Here is a 23,022-nt window from a genome sequence, read left to right as displayed (position 1 = left end):
GCAACACTGACACATTAGCGAAAAATGATGGACTTTCTTGATCCACTGCAGCCCCTGCAGCTCTTTGGCCTCAACTAACTGTATATCACTAAGCATTACCCTGTTGAAAACATTGTTTTTTTACCTATAACACGTCGTCTAATTCTCTCTGCATCTTCATCCACAGAACTTCAAGTTAGAATTTGCTTTAAATTGTGAGTTTGTTCCTGTTGAATTTCATGACATCCGACAAGTGAAAGCCAGTTTTAAAAAACTGATGAGAGCTTGTGTCCCAAGCACCATCCCTACTGACTCAGAAGTGACCTTCCTGAGAGCCCTAGGAGACTCTGAGTGGTTCCCACAGGTAATGTCTGAAGCAGCTTATCTTATAACTCAAGGAAAGAGAGGCCCAAGTGGGTATACAGAATTGATATTTGAGGAAAAAAATATTGTGTTCCCCACTACCTGACATTCTCCGTTGATTGTGTGCCCTCTGTAAAGGCCTTTCAGTTCCAGGGAACCATGTGATATAGGAACTGAAGGGGTAGAATTCTCCATCCCTGGGTTTTTCTCTCTCTGTTGTTGAAACTTGCTTGGTTTCCATAGGATGCTAAGAAGGAGATTATTATTTTTAGATGGAAACTTTTTGATATACAACAAATTTAAACAACATGTATTTATAGGGCTCCTGCTCTGTTACTAACAGAGTGAGGATCCAGGACAGCATGTGATTTCTAGGTGACTCCAAGGGGCTTTTCCTCTTACTTTCTCACTTTCTATTTGTCTCCGCCTGTTCTGTGTCTCTAGATTGTGGCTTCACTCCCAAGCCAGCCCAACAAAGGCACATTGGTTGCCCTGAAGCCTACCTAAGGTTTAGGAAAAACCACATATCCTTCCTTCAGCTAAGTCAAGCTTGGGATGTTTTTAACTGAACGCTTATTGAGAAATTAAGGAGCAATAGGTATGCCAGCACACCTAACCCACATTTCTATTTATGACATGCATGTTTTAGACACTGATGCAGATATTTGGCCAAGACCTCTCTGCAATATAGCCTTCAGCCTTGTCTTTAGGCCCCTGGTGCTATGTCCATTATTCCTTCTCCCCCTGTAGGAGCACACAGCCCCCCTATCCCCTGTCCACATTGACCTCCAAGCCTCCCGCCTCTCTTTTTTTTTTTTTCTCCTGCTTCTCTTGAAGAGGAAAAAGGGTTGTTTCCCACAGTACATTGGACTAAAAAGAAAAAAAAAGCCAGGAAATGATGTAAGTACCCAAGGCAGTGACTATTCTCAAGGGTACTTACTTAAACTCTAGGAAAACAGCCACATATACAATTAGCTATTATATGAGGCTGTGTTAATTACTGTTAAGGCAATTCAGGATACTTTGAGTACCCATGGAAGGAGCTGATCAATACTCCCTGCTGTCCCTAAGTTATAAGCCCCAGCCCCAAAGTCTTCCTACCACTCAACCTATCCATCTATGTTTCTCCTATTCTGTGTTCTACTCCTTACTTCAAAGTGGATTCATATCAGAAGTTACTGACTAAAAACAATGGAAAACATTGCCCCACTTGGGATATTGGCAGTTTAAAAGTTAACTCAGAGCACATGCTAAGCCCAAGAGAATTCAGGTAATAGTTGTGTTATAGGAACAGTGAGTGAGGACCTTCCCATTCTTGAAGAGGACATGTGCCTTGTTCCTGTGTTTAAAATAGCCTAGCTCTGGGATGAACTGAGAGAGTGACTTGGACTTATATATACTACCAAATGTAAAATAGATAGCTAGTAGGAAGCAGCTGCATAGCACAGGGAGATCAGCTCGGTGCTCTGTGACCACCTAGAGGGGTGGGATAGGGAGGGTGGGAGGGAGACGCAAGAGGGAAGAGATATGGGGATGTATGTATATGTATAGCTGATTCACTTTGTTATAAAGCAGAAACTAACACACCATTGTAAAGCAATCATACTCCAGTAAAGACGTTAAAAAAATAATTTTAAAAAATAGCCTAGCTCTGTTTAAAATATGGGGGTGGGAGTGTTTTGTTTCAGTTCAGAGTTGGATTCATTCTACAAGTTATGTCAAGTAATGTTTAAAATTTTTTTTAAACCAGAATGTTACACATTTAGTTTTGAAATCTATATGCTTTGCTCACACCCTAATTGTTCATAAGGGACTTGGAGTCAGTTGTCTTGGCTTAAAAAGCTGAGCACAAATAAAAGTTTTCTTCCCATTTAATACACAGTACAAATACTTTAGTATAGAATTCACATTTGATAGAAGCAATATCTGGGGAGATGCATTATATATATTTTGTAATATTTTTATTTCTCCTGAGATTTTTTTTGTAGGTATATTTTCTCTAATATTAGAGGGTTTTAAAATGAAAAAAAGTACACAATTCAGTACTTTTTAGTATATTTACAAAGTTGTGCAGCCGTCGGAAATAGAACTCACTATATCACATAAGAACAAATTTTAAATCTAATAACTATGTTGCGAGGGCCGCATAGAACCTCACTCTTTTCCACTGGAAAGAATTATAGCTCTTCCGCTTTGAGGGGAATCTTGTAAGGTCAGTTTATTTCATTAAGTATCACTTGAACACATTGTTTTAAAATGTGTCATTGCTTAATCTTGATTTTGACAAAGAACTTTAAGTATTTAAAATTCATGAGATTCTTTTGTCCAAATATTTTAATCCCTAACTTGTTTGATTATCTAAGGTTGGTAGCAAGTCTGTCTGTTCTTGGTGCTCAGAAAGCACTTGGTCTAACTGTGGCCTCCGTTCTTATCCCTTAGCTTCACAGGGTATTGCAGCTTGCGGTGGTTGTATCAGAAGTACTTGAGAATGGTTCCTCAGTTTGGGTGTGTTTGGAAGAAGGCTGGGACATCACTGCACAAGTAAATGATTAAAACATATTTTCAGATATTTAATTTTATATTTGTATTTTAATTTAGTTATTTTAAAATTCTGCAGATGAATCTTGTGTATAATGACTAATGTGTTTATGGACAGAGAAAGTCCTCTGTTAAACACCACCTGGTATCCATCAAAAAGCTCTGTGCCGTGAGTTTCCAGGCCCTACAGAGCCTGGAGCTCTGGCTCAGGGCATCAGGCTCCCACACCACAGAAGCATCATGCAAGCATGACCAGCGGTGTAGGACATGGACCATCCTTCCCATGTTTTGTCAGTCCTTTCTCTGGTTCTCTGTAAGCCCCTTCTTTACTCACTCCAGAGTGAAAAGGAAAAGTACGAGTATAATCTACAGTAAAACATTAATCTACATCTGCCAAAAAGTAGATGTAGGTTTGAACTGATCCTCTGACCTTATTAATTAACCTAGGAGAAGGCCACAGTCAGCAAACTGGCCAGGCAAGGATTAAATTCTTAAGTCTCCTCTGAAGGAAAATGTAGCCAAAATGAATTTGAGTCTCAGTTTTTAATGGAAAGTTTGTAGAATTAATTCACTTAGCTGTCCTGGAGCAGTTAGTGAACAAATTTGCCATCCAGGTAACTTTGCTTGTTAATTAGCTGTCATCAAAAGGAAGTGCTTTGTCTTAGAAGCAGGAATTTTTCAGGACTGAAAGTAATGAAGTATCCAACCTGCTTGTACCCTAGGTGACCTCCCTGGTTCAGTTACTCAGTGACCCCTTTTATAGGACACTTGAAGGCTTCCGGATGCTGGTCGAAAAAGAGTGGCTCTCTTTTGGTCATAAATTCAGTCAGCGGAGCAGCTTGACCCTCAGCTGTCAGGGCAGTGGTTTCACTCCAGTCTTCCTACAGTTCTTAGATTGTGTACACCAGGTAAGTAGAGCAAGCTTAAATCGACTTGATACGAGAGAAAGAAAAGACCTAGCATTTACTGAGCATTGCATTGCTGTGCCAGGTACCTTTATGTCACAGCTCTGATGGACTCAGCCGTAAGACTTGCTAAAATCTCAGCAGTAGATTCCTGGAAATGGAAAAGAAAAAACTAGTTGGTTTCTGAAACTAGGCTAGCTGAGCTGGCTATCGAGCTGGCTCCCAAGTGAAGCAGGCAGCACTCTAAATTACCATCTAATGTAACGGAGCAAACTTGGCTTGTTCTCGAAGAAGGTTTGATCTAGTGTAGAACACTAAAACTCTCTAGGTGTTGGCCAAGCCTGAAATCCAGCACGTGGTCTTCCCATTTGGGGAGGACCCTACTTTATGCCTGAAAATATAGGAGGTAGAGCTAAACCCCTAGAGAAAGAATCAGGGCCCGACCAGGCAAGCCTCTGAGGTTGAGAACAATGGCTCAGTTCTACTGGGTGGCATAATCAGGGCTAATCAAGAGACCAGACAGAGGGCTTCCCTGGTGGCACAGTGGTTAAGAATCTGCCTGCCAAGTCAGGGGACACGGGTTCCATCCCTGGTCCGGGAAGATTCCACATGCCACAGAGCAACTAAGCCCGTGAGCCACAACTACTGATGCCCGTGCACCTAGAGCCCGTGCTCCACAACAAGAGAAGCCACCGCAATGAGAAGCCTGCACACCGCAATGAAGAGTAGCCCCCCGCTCACCGCAACTAGAGAAAGCCCGCGTGCAGCAACGAAGACCCAATGCAGCCAAAAATAAATAAATAAAATAAATTTATTTTTTAAAAAAAGAGACCCAAAAAAAAAAAAAAAGAGAGACCAGACAGAAACCCAGGTATATAATCCAGTCAAACCCAGTAGTAGCTGGGAGTGGGGGAGATGTGAATGCTCTGGGCTCCCTCTTACCTTCATCTCAGGCCTTGGTCAGTATTGGGCTTGAGAATTGGATGGCACTGGGTTTACAAGTTGAAGGCATTGGCACCAGTGGCTAAAACGGCCTAGAAAAAGTAAGGTTGACACTTTTAGCCTGTTTCATCTGCACCACAACAGTGAATGGGTTCTGGCATGTCAAACATATTTGTCAGAACAGTGATCCTCTTTGAAATTGAAATACATTGGCCTCAAGTATCTGTTGGAAAGAAAAGTAAAAATGTTTTTAGGAACCGGTATTGGAACTAGATCATCTTATGTATGGTTATGTTTTGTTTTTTATTCCATTAATCACTTGATCAGCTTTATCAATTCACTTCATAATTTTTTTAAAAGTGTATTTAAAGTGTATAATTCAGTAGTTTTTAGTATATTTGTGCAATTACCACAAGCAATTTCAGATTATTTTATCACCCCAAAACAAACTCCATACCCATTAGCAGTGACTTTTCCATCGACCCCATCCCCTACATACACAAACACTGGAGGTTATGTTTTTGATTGCTCCTATCAGCTTCTTAAAGAAAAGACCTATTGAATAATTTTAGTTGATTTGAGTAGTATCTGGAGAAGCTGGTCACAAAGTTGAGCTTATACTTTTAAACTCTTTGCAGCAAATTATATATTTGCTTCCTGTTTGAATATTAGCTTTTTTATTCAGACATCTTTCGACAAGTACATGAGGGAGAAGTTTGAAGCCCATTGTCTCTGAAACAGAAAGCTTAACTGAGACTAAAGGGGAGGAGCAAGCATTTTTTTCTCACTTCTGGATAGCTGAACGCATAAGAGTTCTTCATGAAAGCACTTCTTATCCTGCACATTGTCTTATTATGCTATGCACAGGCTATTTCCTGCCTTCATGCCTATATCCCACTACCATCTGCAGTCATCATTACTGATATTTCTTGACCGCTTACTATGCACCAGGCACTGTTCTCAGCACTATATTTTATTCCATGATTCTAAGTAATCTTTGAACCTTTTCCTGGCCCCTTCATTTGTATTCTTATGAACCGTGTACAGACTTCTTCGGTAGCACCTGTACACTAGCATCTATCTATTTGTACGTGTCTGTTGCCTTCTACTTAGACTGAGAATTCTTGGGAGAAGGGTCTACGTTATATTAATCTTCATATCCCTAATATCTAATGCAATTATAATTTTAGTCTCTGGAATGTAGTAGACCCTCAATAAATACGTATAAATGAAAATTTGAATGACCACCTGGTTCAGCCTTGTTGAGGCTCTCACCACCCTTCATCAAGACCATCTAGGATGTCCTGAGTTGCTAATAACATCTTCTGAATGCTCAGATATGAAGCTGTTACTCTCTTTTACAAAAAACCTTTAAAGCAGACAAACAAAAACTTTCAGTGGCTCTACATTTCTTAAAGAATTACTCTTCCTCACATCCAATTTGAATATAATAATGTCAAAATTTCACTTGAAAGGTTCTTAAGGCTCCTCACTGGACGCCTCTGTTGTCTTAATAAGTACACTCAACCAGTTTTACCCCTGCATTGAAATAATGCCACTCTTGGGCTTCCCTGGTGGCACAGTGGTGGGGAATCCGCCTGCCAGTGCAGGGAACATGGGTTCGATCCCTGGAAGAAGAAGTAGTCCGGGAAGATCCCACATGCCGCAGAGCAACTAAGCCCGTGTGCCACAACTACTGAGCCTGTGCTCTAGAGCCCGTGAGCCACAACTACTGAGCCCATGTGCCATAACTACTGAAGCCCGCACGCCTAGAGCCCGTGCTCCACAGCGAGAGAAGCCACTGCAATGAGAAGCCCAAGCATCACACCAAAGAGTAGCCCCCACTCGCTGCAACTAGAGAAAGCCCATGCACAGCAATGAAGACCCAACACAGCCAAAAATAAATAAATTTATAAAAAGAAAAAAAAATCACTCTTTATGCAGTTGAATACCAGATGAAGCAGTTGACTTGCTTTTAATGTCTTTGGCGTATAAAAGTGGATATCTTTAAAAATTAAAATCACAATCTTCATAATGTGGTGTTCACACTTAAAGAACATATAGGGATTAAAAAAACAAAAAAACAAAAAAATCAAACCAAGAGCTGGTTCTTTTAAAGGGTAAACAAAATTGACAAACCTGGCCAGGCTCACCAAGAAGAAGAGAGAGAGAACCCAAAGAGAAAAAAGAAATGAAAAAGGAGAAATCTCAACTGATATCACAGAAATACAAAAAAAATAAGAGAATTCTATGAACAATTATATGCCAACAAATTTGACAACCTAGAAGAAATGGACAACTTTCTAGAAACATACAGCCCACCTAAATTGAATCAAGAAGAAATAGATAATTTGAACAGACTGATCACTAGAAGTGAAATAGAATCTGTAATTTAAAAAATCTCCCGCAAACAAAAGGCCAGGACCAGATAGCTTCACAGGCAAATTCTACCAAACATACAAAGAAGAACTCATACGGATTCTTCTCAAACTCTTCCAAAAGACTGAAGAGAAGGGAACACTCCCAAAGACATTCTATGATGCCACCATCACCCTGATACCAAAACCAGACAAAGATCCCACCAAAAAAGAAAATTACAGGCCAATATCTTTGATGAATATAGATGCAAAAATTCTCAACAAAATATTAGGAAACCAAATCCAACAACACATAAAAAAGATCATACACCACAACCAAGTGAGGTTCATCACACGTTCACAAGGATGGTTCAACATATGCAAATCAATCAGTGTAATACACCACATTAAGAAAAGCCAAAAGCCACATGATCATCTCAATGGATGCAGAAAAGGCATTTGACAAAATTCAACATCCATTCATGATAAAAACTCTTACCAAAGTAGGTACACAGGGAACATATCTCAACCTAATGAAAGGTATTTATGACAAACCCACAGCCAATGTAATACTCAATGGTGAAAAGCTGAAAGCCTTCCTACTAAAATCTGGAACAAGACAAGGATGCCCACTCTCACCCCTTCTATTCAACATAGTATTGGAAGTCCTAGCCACAGCAATCAGACAAGAAAAAGAAATAAAACATATTCAAATTAGAAGGGAAGAGGTAAAATTGTCACTATATGTGGATGACATGATACTATATATAGAAAACCCTAAGGATTCCACACAAAAACTACTAGATCTAATAAATGAATTCAGCAAAGTAGGAGGATACAAGATTAACATTCAGAAATCAGTTGTATTTCTTTACACTAACTATGAAATAGAAAGGGAATGTAAAAAAAAAAAAAAAGTACCTTTTAAAATTGCACCATTTAAAATTGCACCAAAAAAAAAAAACCTAGGAATAAACTTGACCAAGGAGGTGAAAGACTTTTACACTGAGAACTGTAAAACATTAATAAAGGAAATTAAGGAGGACTCAAAGAAATGGAAAGATATCCCATGCTCTTGGGTTGGAAGAATTAATATTGTTAAAATGGCAATACTACCCAAAGCAACCTACAGATTTATGCAATCCCTATCAAATTACCCATGACATTTTTTTACACAACTAGAATGATCCAGAAATTTATATGGAACCATAAAAGACCCAGAATTGCCAAAGCAATTCTGAGGAAAAAAAAACAAAGCAGGAGGCATAATTGTCCCAGACTTCAGACAATACTACAAAGCTGCAGTAATCAAAACAGTGTGGAATGAGAGGAATGGCAGGTAAAGTTACCCATGTAGACTTTTTTTTTTAGTAAGAATTAAACTGAATCCATGTCAACTTTTTTTTTTTTTTTTGCCACACTGCTTTGTTTGCAGGTTCTTAGTTCCCTGACCAGGGATTGAACCCAGGTCCTTGGTAGTGAAGGCACAGATGGAGTCCTAACCACTGGACTGCCAGGGAATTCCCATGTCAACTTTTTTAAAAGAATTAAACTGAGAATAGGACACTTGTTTACAAACTTCTTTACTGAGTATTTTAAGATATCATCCATAGGCATTTGAAAATATCCATATTTTTGGTTTCACATATTTTTATCCTAAAATTAACTTAAACCTTTTTTATGGCTGAAATGAAAGTTTGTAACTGTCCCTTTTTCATATAATATGTTGAGGTAACATCCTCAGATTTCAAAGGGTGAAGTAAAGTTTAAAGGAAGTAAGTTTAACTGCTGTTTCCACAAATGAGGGATTAAAACTCTAATGACAACTTCCCCCACAGAAAACAATTATAAAATGAGACATGGGGAAAGGAAACTTTTCAACAAACGGTATTGGAATAACTGTATATCTATATAAAAAAGTATGAACCCTGACCCTTACATCATTCACAGAAATTTACCTGAAATGGATCATAGATGTAAATGGCTAAAGGAAATTATTCAAGCAGAAAATAAATGATAAAAGAAGGAATGTTGGGATATCAGGAAGGAAAAAAGAACAACAGAAAGTAAAATATGGATAAATACAATAACCTTTCTCCTCCTCTTCAGTTTTCTAAATTGATGGTTGAAGCAAAAATTGTAACAGTTTTTGATGTTCTCAATATATGTAGAGGAAATAGTTAAGACAATTATAAGTGGGGGAGCACAAAGGGATGTAAAGGGAAGTAAGGTTTCTACACTTCACTAAAATGTCAACACCAGTCAACCGTAACAAGATATGTAATGTAATACCCAGAACGACCACTAAAAAAGCTACATAAAGACATACGCTCAAAAACACTATAGATAAATCAAAATAAAATTCTAAAAAATGTTCAGGTAATCCACAGAAGGCAGGGAAAAGAAAACAGAAAGAAAAAAAATAGAACAAACTGAAGACAAAAAGTAAAATGACAGACTTCAGCCCTAACATACCAATAATTGCATTAAAAATGGAAATGGTCTAAATAAAACATGACGTAACAGTATGCTTTTTATAAGAAACTTGGTTCAAATATGAAAGTATTGTTATAGAAGTTGTATTTATAATAGCCAGAAATTGCAGGAGGGAGGAGACAAAATGTCCTGAAACAGGTAAATGGCTAAACACACTGGTGCATCCATACCATGGAACACTACTCAGCAATGAAAAGGGGTGAGCTGCTGATACAAGCGACAATTTGAATGGATCTCAAGAGCATGATGTTGAGTGAAGAAAACGCAATCTCCAGTGGTCACATACTGTATGATTCCATTTATATAACATTCTCAAAATGACAAGATTATAGAGATAGAGAATAAATTATTGGTTGTGAGGGTTTGGAGATAGTGGGGGAGGGGAATGGGTGTGACTATAAAGGGGTAGCATGAAAAACAAACCAATTGTCCATCAGCTGGTGAACAGATGAACAAATTCTGCTACATGCATGCAATGGAATACTACTCAGCAAGCAAAAAGAATGAAATGTTAATATACACAACAATATGGATGAGTCTTAAAATCATGATCAATGAAAAAAGTCAGATAAATCTCACCATAAGGGACTTCCCTGGTGGCACAGTGGTTAAGAATCTGCCTGCCAGTGCAGGGGACACAGGTTCAAGCCCTGGTCCAGGAAGATCCCACATGCCATGGAGCAGCTAAGCCCATGTGCCACAACTACTGAGCCTGCGCTCTAGAGCCCACGAGCCACAATTACTGAGCCTGAGTGCCACAACTACTGAAGCCTGTGCGCCTAGAGCCTGTGCTCCACAACGAGAGAAGCCACGGCAATGAGAAGCCCACTCACCGCAACGAAGAGTAGTCCCCGCTCACCGCAACTAGAGAAAGCCTGCACGTAGCAACGAAGACACAATGCAGCCAAAAATAAATAAATAAATTTATAAAATGAAAGAAAAAATCTCATCACAAGGAGAAATTTTTTTTTCTTTTTATTTATATGAGATGGTGGATGTTAACTAAACCTATTGTGGTCATCATTTCACAGTATATGTAATTCAAACGATCATGCTGTAGCGTTAAACCTATGCAGTGATGTATGCCAATTATTTCTCAATAAAAATGGGGAAAATGGGTAAAAAAGACTACAGACTACACAATATATGATTTCATTTATAGGAAACCCTACAAAAGGCAAAATGGTAGTGGTAGAAAAACAGATCAGTGGTTGCCTGGTACCAGTGGTCAGGGGAGGGGGTCGACTTCGAAAGGACATGAGCAAACTTTATAGAATGAGGAAACCGTTCTGTATCCTCACTGTGGTGGTGGTTATACAAATGTGTAACCAAATGAACAGTGACCAAAACTAATCAATCTGTAGGCTTAAAATAGGGAAATTTTAGTATATTTAAATTATACTTCACTGAATATGAAAAAAAGTTTTTAATTAGTAAGTCCAACTTCTTAGTAAACTGGAGTTCTAAGAAAAAAAAAAAACCAGCAGCTCTCTAGTTTCTCTAGAGAAAAATTTGCCATTGTGATACCCAGAAAGTACTTATAACCCTGGCTGCCTGGTCCAGGGAAATCCCAGTTAAGTGTGCAGAGTTTTACTTTTTCTGTACTGTTTTCAGTCTTATCATTAACCCAGTTGTGCATGGTGTTCCCAAGTCCAGAACTTACCAAGTTTGGTTTTTCCAGAGAACAAACCTCTAATCTCTTGCTTGCAAGAAGGTAGTCATGAGGCAGGAAAGACTACATGAGATAGGAAAGGAACCTGGAGGTCTCACCACTGCCTCTCTAGACTTAAAACTAGTTCTCATTTTTAGCCCCCCTTTTCCTCCTATATAGGACTTGGGCCTCTGAGTCCTGAGCTTTTCTGGGTTTACAGGGCAAACTGTTGCCTTTTCAAATCATTTTCATCCCAGTGTAGCTTCTCATCTCCTGTCATTTTCTGCTATTCTTCCTTCTGTTTTCCATCTTTCTGAATTTTCTTGGCCTGCTACTGTCTCCCCTCCCTTTCTCCCCACCTCGTTTTCAACTTTTACCTTTCAAAAATTCCTTTCCTTTAATTGAGGGAGAGTTGCTGGGAACTGAGTTTGTATGGCTGAATTTGGCTTAAGTTAAATACAGTATTAAATGTGTTAAATACCCATATTCAACTTGCAGAATTCTGCATACCTAAATATTAGAGTCAGCAAAAGAATCTACTCACAATCAGTAAGAAATTTCAGTTCTGAAACTGAAAACAAAAGTTGACTTTTAATGAAAACTCAATTATTTGTAAGTGAATGCTTCACAGACTGTAGAAAATAATATTGTTCCGGGTCTGAAGACCCCTTTAGTATGATTTCAAATCTGGTCATACTACATTAAAAAAAAATTAAAATATAAATTTTTAAAACTTTGTCTGAACCCTTCAACTTAATACTCTCACACATAATAACCTAAGTTCAGGCAAGTCATGGCAAAGTGAGTGTATGACATTAATTGCAGTATTTAAAGAATGCTTGGCTATGATAGGTGTCAGTTTTGGTGAAGTAGATTATTTTGTGCTGAAAAGGGACAATTTATTCATTCAAAAACAGAAGACTATAGTTAACAAATAGAGCTTTTGATTCTTGCTGACTTAATTATAAGGTAGCGTTTCATCATCTCCTACATAGTGGCTTTAGGCATTAGAAAATGCCTTCTTCGAATACCTTTCAAGTGAACACTAATGCTTTACATGACTCTGGCTTTTGCCAGACAGTTCGAATTAGTGCTATCCTCAGTCTCTCAGGAGCACAAAACAGAGCCAAGCCTCAACAACATTTTAAAAAATAAGTGCAAAATTATGCAGCAGCTAGCAAAACTTCCCCAGGTGGAATGTGTTCCCTGCTTATTAACCTTCTCTAACATGCCGAATGCCAAAAGGCAGTCCATGGACGTATGCCTAGACTTGCCCATTAGTACTAATAGAGTTACAAAGAAAACAGATGAAGCGCTGATCTCAAATTAGAACTGCCTCATCATATAAAAAGCCATTGTTTGTGCCAGTGTATCCAGGTGTCAGATGAATTATAAATGCTAGATCACAGTTTCATAATAGCAACATCTGGCAGATTTTTTGTTGCTTCTAAAAGAAATTGGCTTAGCTCAAATGATATCATTACAGGATGCTTCCTTTTCTTAAAATAGTTGAACCAAATTCAGAAGGAAAATACATCCAAATACAAAAAAAAATTTTTTTTACCTAAAATTTCTTTTTAAAATATAATACTAAGGGAAAAGATATGTATAATATGAATGAAAGCATGACGTATACAAAAACATCTCCTTTATTCCAGCATTAGAGTAAATCTTTGAGTGCGTCTTAGAACTTTCTCATTATTTGCTACTTTGAGAAAAGCAAGTAACAGTTATAACTTTGCCTTTGAAGTTTATTCAAATTGTAAATTGACTCACTCTGGTCTGGCTTTGTGGTATGGTTCTCCCTACAGTTACCATATGCCAGCACTATGCTAGGTCCTATTCCAAAGAGAAAACCTATTTGCCTTTTAAAGATATGAGCTTTCCCTGTGAGTGCATGTGTGAGGAGCTAAGTCGCCCTCACATAGGTCTATTACTCTAAAATTTATCCATGCATATTGGCAAAATAACTGCAGTTAATTGATTCATGGTGTATTCAAGAGTTTCTGGTGTCTGCCTGCTTCCTAGTCAACTGAAAATTGGCAAAAGTTGACACACTCCAAGCTGATTTATAACAAAGCAACTTCACATTAAAGCTTTTAATATTTGAGCCCATAAAGTAAGTCTGAGTTTGCCTATCAGTCTCATTTACTAATTTTTGATCTTTAACAAATTATTCAGCCTCTCTGTGCTTCAATTTCTTTATATATGTATATATCTCAGAAGGATTAAAAATCTTATGTGAAGTGATTGGCACAGTACAGAAGGTATACAATTAATGTTTATTAAATCTTAATCTGTGAAATAACAAAAACTAGTGTTAGCTACCTATTTTTCTAGGGTGTGTCTAACATACCCATAATTTTTAAAATGTTGATACCATTAAATATAGGGTCTCTTGTAGCTTAATATTTCTAATTCCTGAAAGCAAAATCCAGTTTTAACTTATTATATTTTATTCCCAAAATGTTGATCTTTCCTGGGATTTGAGTCATAGCTTATTTTTATGGGCCTTTAAATTTTACAAAGTACTTAATGGCATATGGGCAAAAAATAAGACCCTATAAATTCATATTTCTCCAAATTCCATTTCAGATTCTCTTCCTATAAATAAGTGAAATTGGCAGATTTTACTCCATAATGGAAAACAAAACAAAATGCCTCAAACAGCTTAGTCTTAGTATTTTAAATCTGTATATTTTTTCTCTTCATCAAGATAAATGCAAAATTATTTTGAACAACAGAATCCAGATGATGACTGAAAGAGGCCTAAAACTCTGTTCATCAGCATATTTGGGGAAATGCTCACATAGAATTAATTTATAGGCTGAGATGCCTGTCATTCCCAATCCTACATAATACAATAAGGCTACATTTATTTGAAACAGACTTGCCTTTAGGCCCCCCAGATCTTGTGACCAAGAAAGAAAACTAATGAAACCAAAAGCTTTTGTTTGAAAAGATCAATAAAATTAATAAACCTCTAGCCAGACTGATCAAAGAAAAGACACAAATTACCAATATTAGAAATGAGAATGATAACATCCCTACAGATTCTACAGATATTAAAAGGACCATAAGGGAATATTGTGAACAATTTTGCATCAATAAAATTAAAAATTTAGTTGAAATGGACAAATGCCTTGAAAGACACAAACTACCCCACTCACTCAAGAAGAAATACATAACTTGAATACGCTTATGTCTATTAAGGAAATTGAAATTGTAGTTAAAATCTTTCCACACTGAAAACTTCAGGCCTAGGTGGCTTCACTGGTAAATTCTACCAAGTATTTAAGGAAGAAATAATAGCAGTTCTACAAAAACTCTTAACGGAAAATTTAAGCAAAGGGAGTACTTCCCAACTCAGTCTATGAGGCCAGCATTACCCAAGTCTGACAAAGACAGGAAAAGAAAACTATAGATCAGTATCCCTGATGATCATAGATTCAAATTTTCTAAACAAAATTTCAGCAAATCAAATTCAACAATATATTTAAAAGGTAATATACCATGGTCAAATGGGGTTTATTCCAGGAATGCACAGTTTCACATTTGAAATCAATCAGTGTAACTCACCATATTAAGGAACTTTAAAAAAACCATACATCATCTCAATAGATGCAGAAAAAGCATTTGACAAAATATAATATCCATTCCTTGTGAAAATTCTCAGGAATCTTCTCAAACTAAAAATAGTATCTATTAAAAAAAAAGTACAGCTAACATCATACTTAATAGTGAAAGACTGAACACTTTCCTCCTAAGATCAGGAACAAGACGTGAACGCCTGCTTCACCACCTCTATTCAACATTGTACTAAAGGTCATAGCCATGCAATAAGGCAAGAAAATGGTAATAATAAAGACATTCATGGGACTTCCCTGGTGGTCCAGTGGGTAAGACTCCATGATCACAATGCAGGGGGCGCAGGTTTCATTCCTGGTCGGGGAACTAGATCTCACATGCCGCAACTAAGAGTCTGCGTGCCACAACTAAGAAGTCTGCATGCCACAACTAAGAGTCCACATGCCACAGTGAAGATCCCTCGTGCCACGACTAAGACCTGGCACAGCCAAAATAAATTTTTTTTTAATTAAATTGAACATTTGGGGAAAAAAATTAAATGATTTTAAAAAGACATCCACGCTAGAAAGGGAGAAGTAAAACTATCTTTATTCACAAATAACATCATGGTCCATGGAATCTATCCCCGCCCCCCCAAAAAAGAAAAAAAGCTACTAGAATAAATGAGTTTAGCAAGGCTGCAGAATACATGCTCAGTATACAAAAATCAATACTGGCAATAAACCATTGGAAAACTGAAACTTAAAAATCATTACCATTTACAGCAGTATCAAAAAACATGAAAGAAATCTAGCAAAATACATTAAAGACCTGGACACTGAAACTATAAAACATTACTAAGAGAAATTAAAGACCTAAATAAATCAAGAAATACCTGTTGTTCATGGATCAGAAAACTCAATGTTGTTAAGATGTCAGTCTCCCCAAATTAATCTAAAGATTCAGTGTAATCACAATAAAACTCCTAGGAGGCTATTTTGTAGAAATTGGCAAACTTATTCTAAAATCCATATGGAAATGCAAAGGATCTAGAATAGCCAAAACAACTTTGAAAAAGAACAAAAGTGGACGACTAGCACTATCTGATATTATTATAAAAGTATAATAATCAAGACAGTGTGGTAATTGGTACAAAGATAGACAAACAGATCAATGGAATACTGTCCAGAAATAGTTCCATACATATATGATATATGGACAACGGATTTTTGACAAAGATGCAAAAGTAATAGGTAGAAATACGATGTTACTGATTTGTGGAATCTAAAATATGATACAAATAACTTATTTACAAAGCAAAAACGGACTCACAGACCTAGAAAACAAATTTATGGTTACCAAAGGGTAAAGGGGGTGGGGAGGGATAAATTAAGAGTTTGGGATTAGCAGATACAAACTACTACATTTAAAATAGATAAAAAGCAAGGTCCTACTATATATATAGCACAGGGAACTGTATTCGATGTCCTGTAATAAACCATTATATATATATAACTGAACCACTTTGCCATACACCAGAAACTAATACAACATTGAAAATCAGCTATATTTCAATTAAAAATTTTTAATTAAAAAAATTTAAAGCAATAGGTAGAGAAAGACTAGTCTTTTCAACAAATGGTACCAGACAATTGGATTTCCAGATGCAAAAAAAAATTAACTTTGACCCATACCTTGCATCAGTATAAAAATTAATTCAAAAGGGATCATAGATCTTAAATGTAAGATCTACTATAAAACTTCTAGAAGAAAACATAGGAAGAAATCCTTGTGATCTTGGGTTATTAGGCAAGGATATCTTAGATTCAACACCAAAAGCATCATCCATAAAAGAAAAAATTGATAAATTAGACTTCGTCAAAATTAAAACCTTTTGTTCTTCAAAAATCACTGTTATGAAAATGAAAAGACAAATCACAGAGTGGGAGAAAACATTTGCAAATCATGTCTGCTGGAGGACTCGTATCAAGAATATATAAAGAATTCTCAAACAATATATAAGAAACAACCAACCTATTTTTTTTAATGGCAAAACATTTATACTGACTTCATCAAAGATATATAGGTGAAAAATTAGCACATGAAGATACCTGACATCATTTATCATTAGGAAATGCAACTTAAAATCAAAATAAGATATTACTAAATACCTATTTTCATGACTAAAATTTTAAAACTGACCACCCCAAGTGTTAGCAAGGATGTGGAAGAACTGGAACTTTCTAACACTGCTGGTGGGAATATAAAATTATACCATTGTTTGAGAAAACAGTTCTTAAAAATTTAAACATACCTACCTACCAGGTGATTCAGCATTCCATTCCTAGGCAGTTACACAAGAGAAATGAAGTCCTTATGCCCATAAAAAGACTCATACATAACTGTTCACAACAACATTATATGTAATAACCAAAAATCTAGAAGCAACCCAATGTCCATCCACAGGTGAATGAATAAACAAATTGTGGTATATCCATGCAGTAGAATACTATTTAGCTGTAGAAAGGAATTTACTACTGCTAACCCAACAACATGGATGCATCTCAAATAATTATGCTTAGTAAAAGAAGGCATACAAAAAAAAAGTACAGGGCTTCGCTGGTGGCGCAGTCATTGAGCGTCCGCCTGCCGATGCAGGGGATATGGGTTCATGCCCCGGTCTGGGAAGATCCCACATGCCGCAGAGCGGCTAGGCCCGTGAGCCATGGCCGCTGAGCCTGCGCGTCCGGAGCCTGTGCTCCGCAACGGGATTGGCCACAACAGTGAGAGGCCCGTGTACCGCAAAAAAAAAAAAAAAAAAAGAGTACATACTTATGATTCCATTTATATAAAGTTCTAGTAAATGCAAATTAATCTGTAATGACAAAAAGCAAATCAGTCATTGCTTGCAGAGGAGGGTGCAGGAAGATGCAAAAGAAGCACAAGGAAACTTTTGGGAGTTATGGATGATATGTTCACTATGTCGATTGTGGTGATGATCTCACAGATGTGTGGAGACGTCAGAAGGTATCAAATTGTACACTTTAAATATATGCAGCTTATTGTATGTCAATTATATCTCATTAAAGTTGTTTAAAAAAAAAATCCTGCGGCTAACAAACCTCTAAACTCTCATGCATTCCCGGTAATAAGTTCTTAGAGGCAGTCTCTTTGGCCTGATCCCATTTCATCTATTAAAACAATACTTAACAGAAGGAGAAGGAAGCACGTGGATTGTGCCTTGTGGAGACCACTGTGGTGGGATACAGCAGAAGAGGCCAGGTGTCCCATTGACGAGGAAAAAAAGCCAATTAACTGGACAAATTGACTCCCTGGGATGTAGGACTAAATGGTGGAGAAAGCACCAGATTTTGTCTTGTGAATACAATCAGGTCTTTGTTTCTCATTATGGAAAAAAGACATTTCAGAAAATCCCTTGTATTTCTTAATGTTGGATTCCAAATGTGGTTATCTAGGCATTAATCAACCCAGCATTTGACTCAGGTCAATTTGATTTTTTTTTTTTCATTGAAGAAATTTTCACATGCTTGTTGCTTAAACTGTTGCTACACAGTAAAAAACAAACAAACAAATTGTTCAGCATCTTCTCTTCCACTTCCAACAGACCTGATAACTAACTCCAGTATGGGGACAGACTGTTTTTTTTCCCCAAGCAGTTAGCAACTGCAGGTGCCATTGTGGCACACAGATGCAGACACTGCTGCCCCCAAGCTCTCACACCTTAATGTTTTCTAAGCACCAATTCCAATTCAAGCAAGGCTGGTGCCAGCGGCCTTGGAGAAGTGTCTAGCTTTTCTAACGTAATTGTGGAGTGCAGGGTTTGTGGTGAGGCCAGTCACTCAGTACAGTGGGCTATGAAAGCATTTTTCCACTTGTAGAGGAGTTTTCCTTCTAGTCCTAGCATCTGATCTCCCTGAAATGCCTGTAAGTTCAACTTAAGGTCGTATTCATTATCATTTCCATTCTACTTTACCTCAGAAGTGGGTCATTAAAATTATATTCCTAAGCATATTAAATATCAGAATAATCAAGGAAAGATACAGTTATGTGTGAGGCAAGTGGTTTTTATGGAGAACAGTCATTGAGAGAAATGTTTTGTTATTCTGGAGCTTTGTTTAATAAGTTTTTAGAAGAGATTTTTGAACTGTCATGGACTGGGTCAGTGGAAATAACCCTGAACTCTTCTTCCCCTCGACACAGTGAGCCAAGGGTCTGGCCTGTGATTACCAAGGTTCATTCCAGGGGCTGTTGGGGCAAAGTTGTTCTTGGAGCTCACCCTGCCCAAGCACATTGCAGATTCTCCTCCCTGAGATTCTCAGATTGGTAGAGAACCAAGTTCTATCCTCTTGGACCTGTCTCCTTCTTTTGCCACACCACCCACAATCCAGGTCACCCCCCTCCATCATGTGTGCACCAGCCCCTTGAGGTGGTGCTACTGATTCTGAACCAGGAACCCAGGCTAAAGAGTTTAAGTTCTAAAACGTAGAATATGGCGCACAACCTCGCTATTCAGAGCCACATCCCAGTTGTCTCATGGAAAGCGTTCCTGTCCTGGGGAGACCAGAAGCAACTGGAAGGGCAGTGGCTCAGGTCAAGAAAGCAGGTCCACAGTACACAAGCCCATTGCTTAAGAGTCAAACTCTGTTTTAATACATTTTCTTAACATCCATTTTATGTTGTATTACTTATGATCTAAAATTTTAGTTCAATGTAAAAGCCAGAAAAAATGTTATAGGAAAAAAAACCTTTAATCATCACAGAAAACTAGGTTTCTAATCAAATGATAAACATTGATAAAATCACTGATTTCCAGATCATGACTTTAAATTCCCACTGATCTGTTGGGTAATCAACATATTGCACACATGTCTGCTCTGTTTGGCTGACCAAGTGTTGGTCTACATTGCCAAATTAAAACATGGAGAGGAAAGCTGGCTTTTAGACAGCCTGCCTGCAGTATTCATTTGAAACAGCTTTTAAGTAAATACAATTATGATTGGAACTTATCTCAACCAAGCAAAATTCTCTAACTGGTCATGAGAGAGTGAGCAATCCAAAGGTGAGATTGCTGGGTGGACTGGAGAGCATCACAAGGTCATCAGCCTATCTTCTGCCACATGAGATGGCTCCATGGAGTCTGCGTACAGGTTGTCTAAAGCACGCTATAGCTCAGTGACCGTTCCGGACTCTGCCTTGCTCCCACCCTCCCATGTCATTCCCTCATCCTTACTCCTCTCCCAGTGACCTCACTAAGTTACTGATGGAAAATTAATGTTAAAAGGCATAAGCTCCTCCCCCTTCCCTTGGCACTTGAACATACCTTTCTTTTTATCTACTCTTCTGTCCCTCCTCATTTTTAAGGCTGTTCCCCGTTTCTGGACCCTTAGCCTCATTCATTCTTGCTTTCCCAGGGCCTTACTCTCTTAGTTATCAGCTCTTTCTCCACAGTTTATTCTCTCTCTGTTGGCTCCTTCTACATTGCCCTACATTTCCCGACGTTTCTTTTGTCGGGAAAACGTCTCTTGCTGTCGCCCCAAACCACCACCTTCTCTTCTCATTCCTGTCACTGCAAAACTTCTGTAAGTATAATTTTTCTTACTGTATTACACACTATTACACCACAAATGCCTAGAAAGCAAGAACCACAACTTATGATAATTTGCATATCAAGTATCTAGCACAGTATAAAGTAGTGAAGGAGGCACAGCCCGAGGAGCCTAACAAGCCAGGGTTCAAATCTGGGCTCACTAGTTTCTGTGAATGACCTTGGGTAAATTATTTAATCTTGCTCATCTTCAGCTTCCTCATTTGTAAAGCGGGGGGAGGGGAGGGTAATAATTCTCATCTTCACAGGATCTGAATAGACATTTTTCCAAAGACATACAAACGGCCAAAGGTACATGAAAAAGTGTTCATCACTCACTAATCATCAGGAAAGTACAAATCGAAACCACAGTGAGACAACACTTCACACCTGTTAGAATAGCTGTTATCAAAAAGACAAGAGGTGACAAATGTTGGTGAGGATGTGGAGAAAAGGGAACCCTTGCTGGCAATGTAAATTGGTGCAGCCACTATGGAAAACAATATGGAGGTCCCTCAGAAAGTTCAAAATAGAGCTACCGTATGACCCAGCAGTCCCACTTCTGGATATATTAGAGGGAATGAAGTCATTATTTCAAAGAGATATCTGTACTTCCACATTCATTGCAGCATTATTCACGATAGCCAAGAAGTGGAAATAATGTAAGTGTCCATCTATAGATGCATGGATAAAGAAAATGTTATATATATAAACATGAGAAATTCATTCAGTCATGAGAAAAAAGGAAATCCTGCCACTTGCAGCAATGTGGATGGAATCTGAGGGCATTATGCTAAGTGAGATAAGTCAGAGAAAGATGAATACTGTATGATCTCACTTATAGGTAGAATCTAAAAAAGCCTTACTCATAGGAATAGTGTAGAACGGTGGTTACCAGGGGCTGGGGGCGGGGGGGGATGGAGAGATGTTTGTCTTCCAGGTATAAGAGGAGTAAGTTCTGGAGATCCAGTGTACACCATGGCGACTATAGTTAACAAATACTGTATTCTATACTTGAAAGTTGCTAAGAGAATAGATCTTAAATGTTCTCACCACCACCAAAAAAAAAGGTAATTGTATGAGGTTATGGAGGTGTTAACTAACCCTCTTGTGATAATCATTTCACAATAGATATGTGTATTAAATCATCACGTTGTACACCTTAAACTTACACAATGTTATATGTCAGTTATATCTCAATAAAGCCAGAAAAAAATAATGCCTATCTTGCAGTGTTGTTATGGAGATTATAGGAGATTACGTTTATAAAAAAAAACCCTAGCATGGTGTCCGTCAAAAGGCTGGTTCCTTTCCGACTTCCACTCATGGTAGGGATTCAGTTGACTGAGTGACCAAATGGTCTCCTGCATATTTCAGGTCAGCACTCAGTGGCATGGCATCCACTTTTTGTTCCATTTGATTCTTATCCTTTTCTTTGCCTTGTGTGTTTCAGGTTCACAACCAGTATCCAACTGAGTTTGAATTCAATCCCTATTACTTAAAGTTCTTGGCTTTCCACTATGTGTCTAATCGCTTTAAAACATTTCTCCTGGATTCAGACTATGAAAGATTAGAGCACGGTACGTGTTTGCATGCCCTTGTTCCATCTTTCTTGTTAGTTTTATGTGTTTTTAATTAAAGACACTAATAAAATAACCACCCCCAAGTGTGGCAAGGCCACTTTAAGGTTTTACTCTACAAACTACGAAAGTAGAATGGACATGAATGAGTGAGATTATGTGCTGTGTTAGCTCTTAGGGGGCTCCAAGTGGTCATCATGTAGCACCTTTGAAAAGTTAAATCTGCTTATTACTATTTTATTATCTCCAAGCAGTATCACTGTTAGTGGAGAAACACTTGATTCATAGTTTTTCCATCCCTGGTACACTCTGGTAGGTAAGCTGCCTGCCCCTGGAAGCAGTCTGTATAGCAGTTACGGCCATGGGCTCTGGAGCAAACAGAATAGTTAAATTTCAACACTGCCAGTTACCAGCTAAGTACTTTGGACAGGTTAGGTACCTCTCTGAGTTTCCTCATCTTTAAAATGAGGATAATAATATCACCCACCCCTTTGGGCCAGGATGATCCCATTAGGAAATATTTGTAAATTTCTTAGCACAGTTGCTAGCACAAAGAACTCAACAAATTTTAGACATCACCATTGTTATTATAATTTTTAATAGCAGTAATAGTTGTAAAGAGTAGATTCTCAAAAGCCAGTCAGCCCCTGTGAAAACGTTTCCCCAAGGGGACTTTTACATTCTTACTTTTGCTGTTTTTATAGTGGGGGGGAAAGGGGGATACACATGAGTATTTTTGTTAAGCAGACAAGTAAATAAAGAAAATCAGTATATTATATTGACTATTTTCAGTAATATTATATATACCTGAATATTCATAAAGAAGACTCTCTTAATGGCTGAAAATATTTACTAATGTTCTCAGTTTAAAATATGAAAGCAAAGAAATACTGCTTTTCAGTGCATGCTATTAAGATTATCTAGCATGATATTTCATACATTTGGTAAAGGAGATGGCACTGATGAGACCATTTCCTTTCCTGTTTGTACTTCCAGACCTCTGTTGACTCATAAAATTGTCATTCCACACATCATAATC

At 37.8% G+C, this 23,022-nt stretch overlaps 1 protein-coding gene across 1 annotated transcript in view; it reads left to right on the top strand.

The window, feature by feature from the left end:
- Positions 1 to 23,022, top strand: part of SBF2 (SET binding factor 2) — a 451,879-nt gene that overhangs the window by 417,137 nt on the left and 11,720 nt on the right. Inside the window, exons 30-33 of the mRNA XM_029208916.1 lie at positions 167 to 343; positions 2,782 to 2,883; positions 3,603 to 3,788; positions 21,857 to 21,983. Coding sequence (XP_029064749.1) covers positions 167 to 343; positions 2,782 to 2,883; positions 3,603 to 3,788; positions 21,857 to 21,983 — 592 coding nt within the window. The remainder of the gene's footprint in view (positions 1 to 166; positions 344 to 2,781; positions 2,884 to 3,602; positions 3,789 to 21,856; positions 21,984 to 23,022) is intronic.

Source organism: Monodon monoceros, unplaced genomic scaffold (genome assembly GCF_005190385.1).
Source record: "Monodon monoceros isolate NGI ecotype Baffin Bay Population unplaced genomic scaffold, NGI_Narwhal_1 Super_Scaffold_7, whole genome shotgun sequence".
In the NCBI taxonomy this organism is placed as follows: Eukaryota; Metazoa; Chordata; class Mammalia; order Artiodactyla; family Monodontidae; genus Monodon; species Monodon monoceros.
The sequence above is the reverse complement of the archived record's forward strand: the minus strand, read 5'-3'. Positions and strand labels throughout refer to the sequence as shown.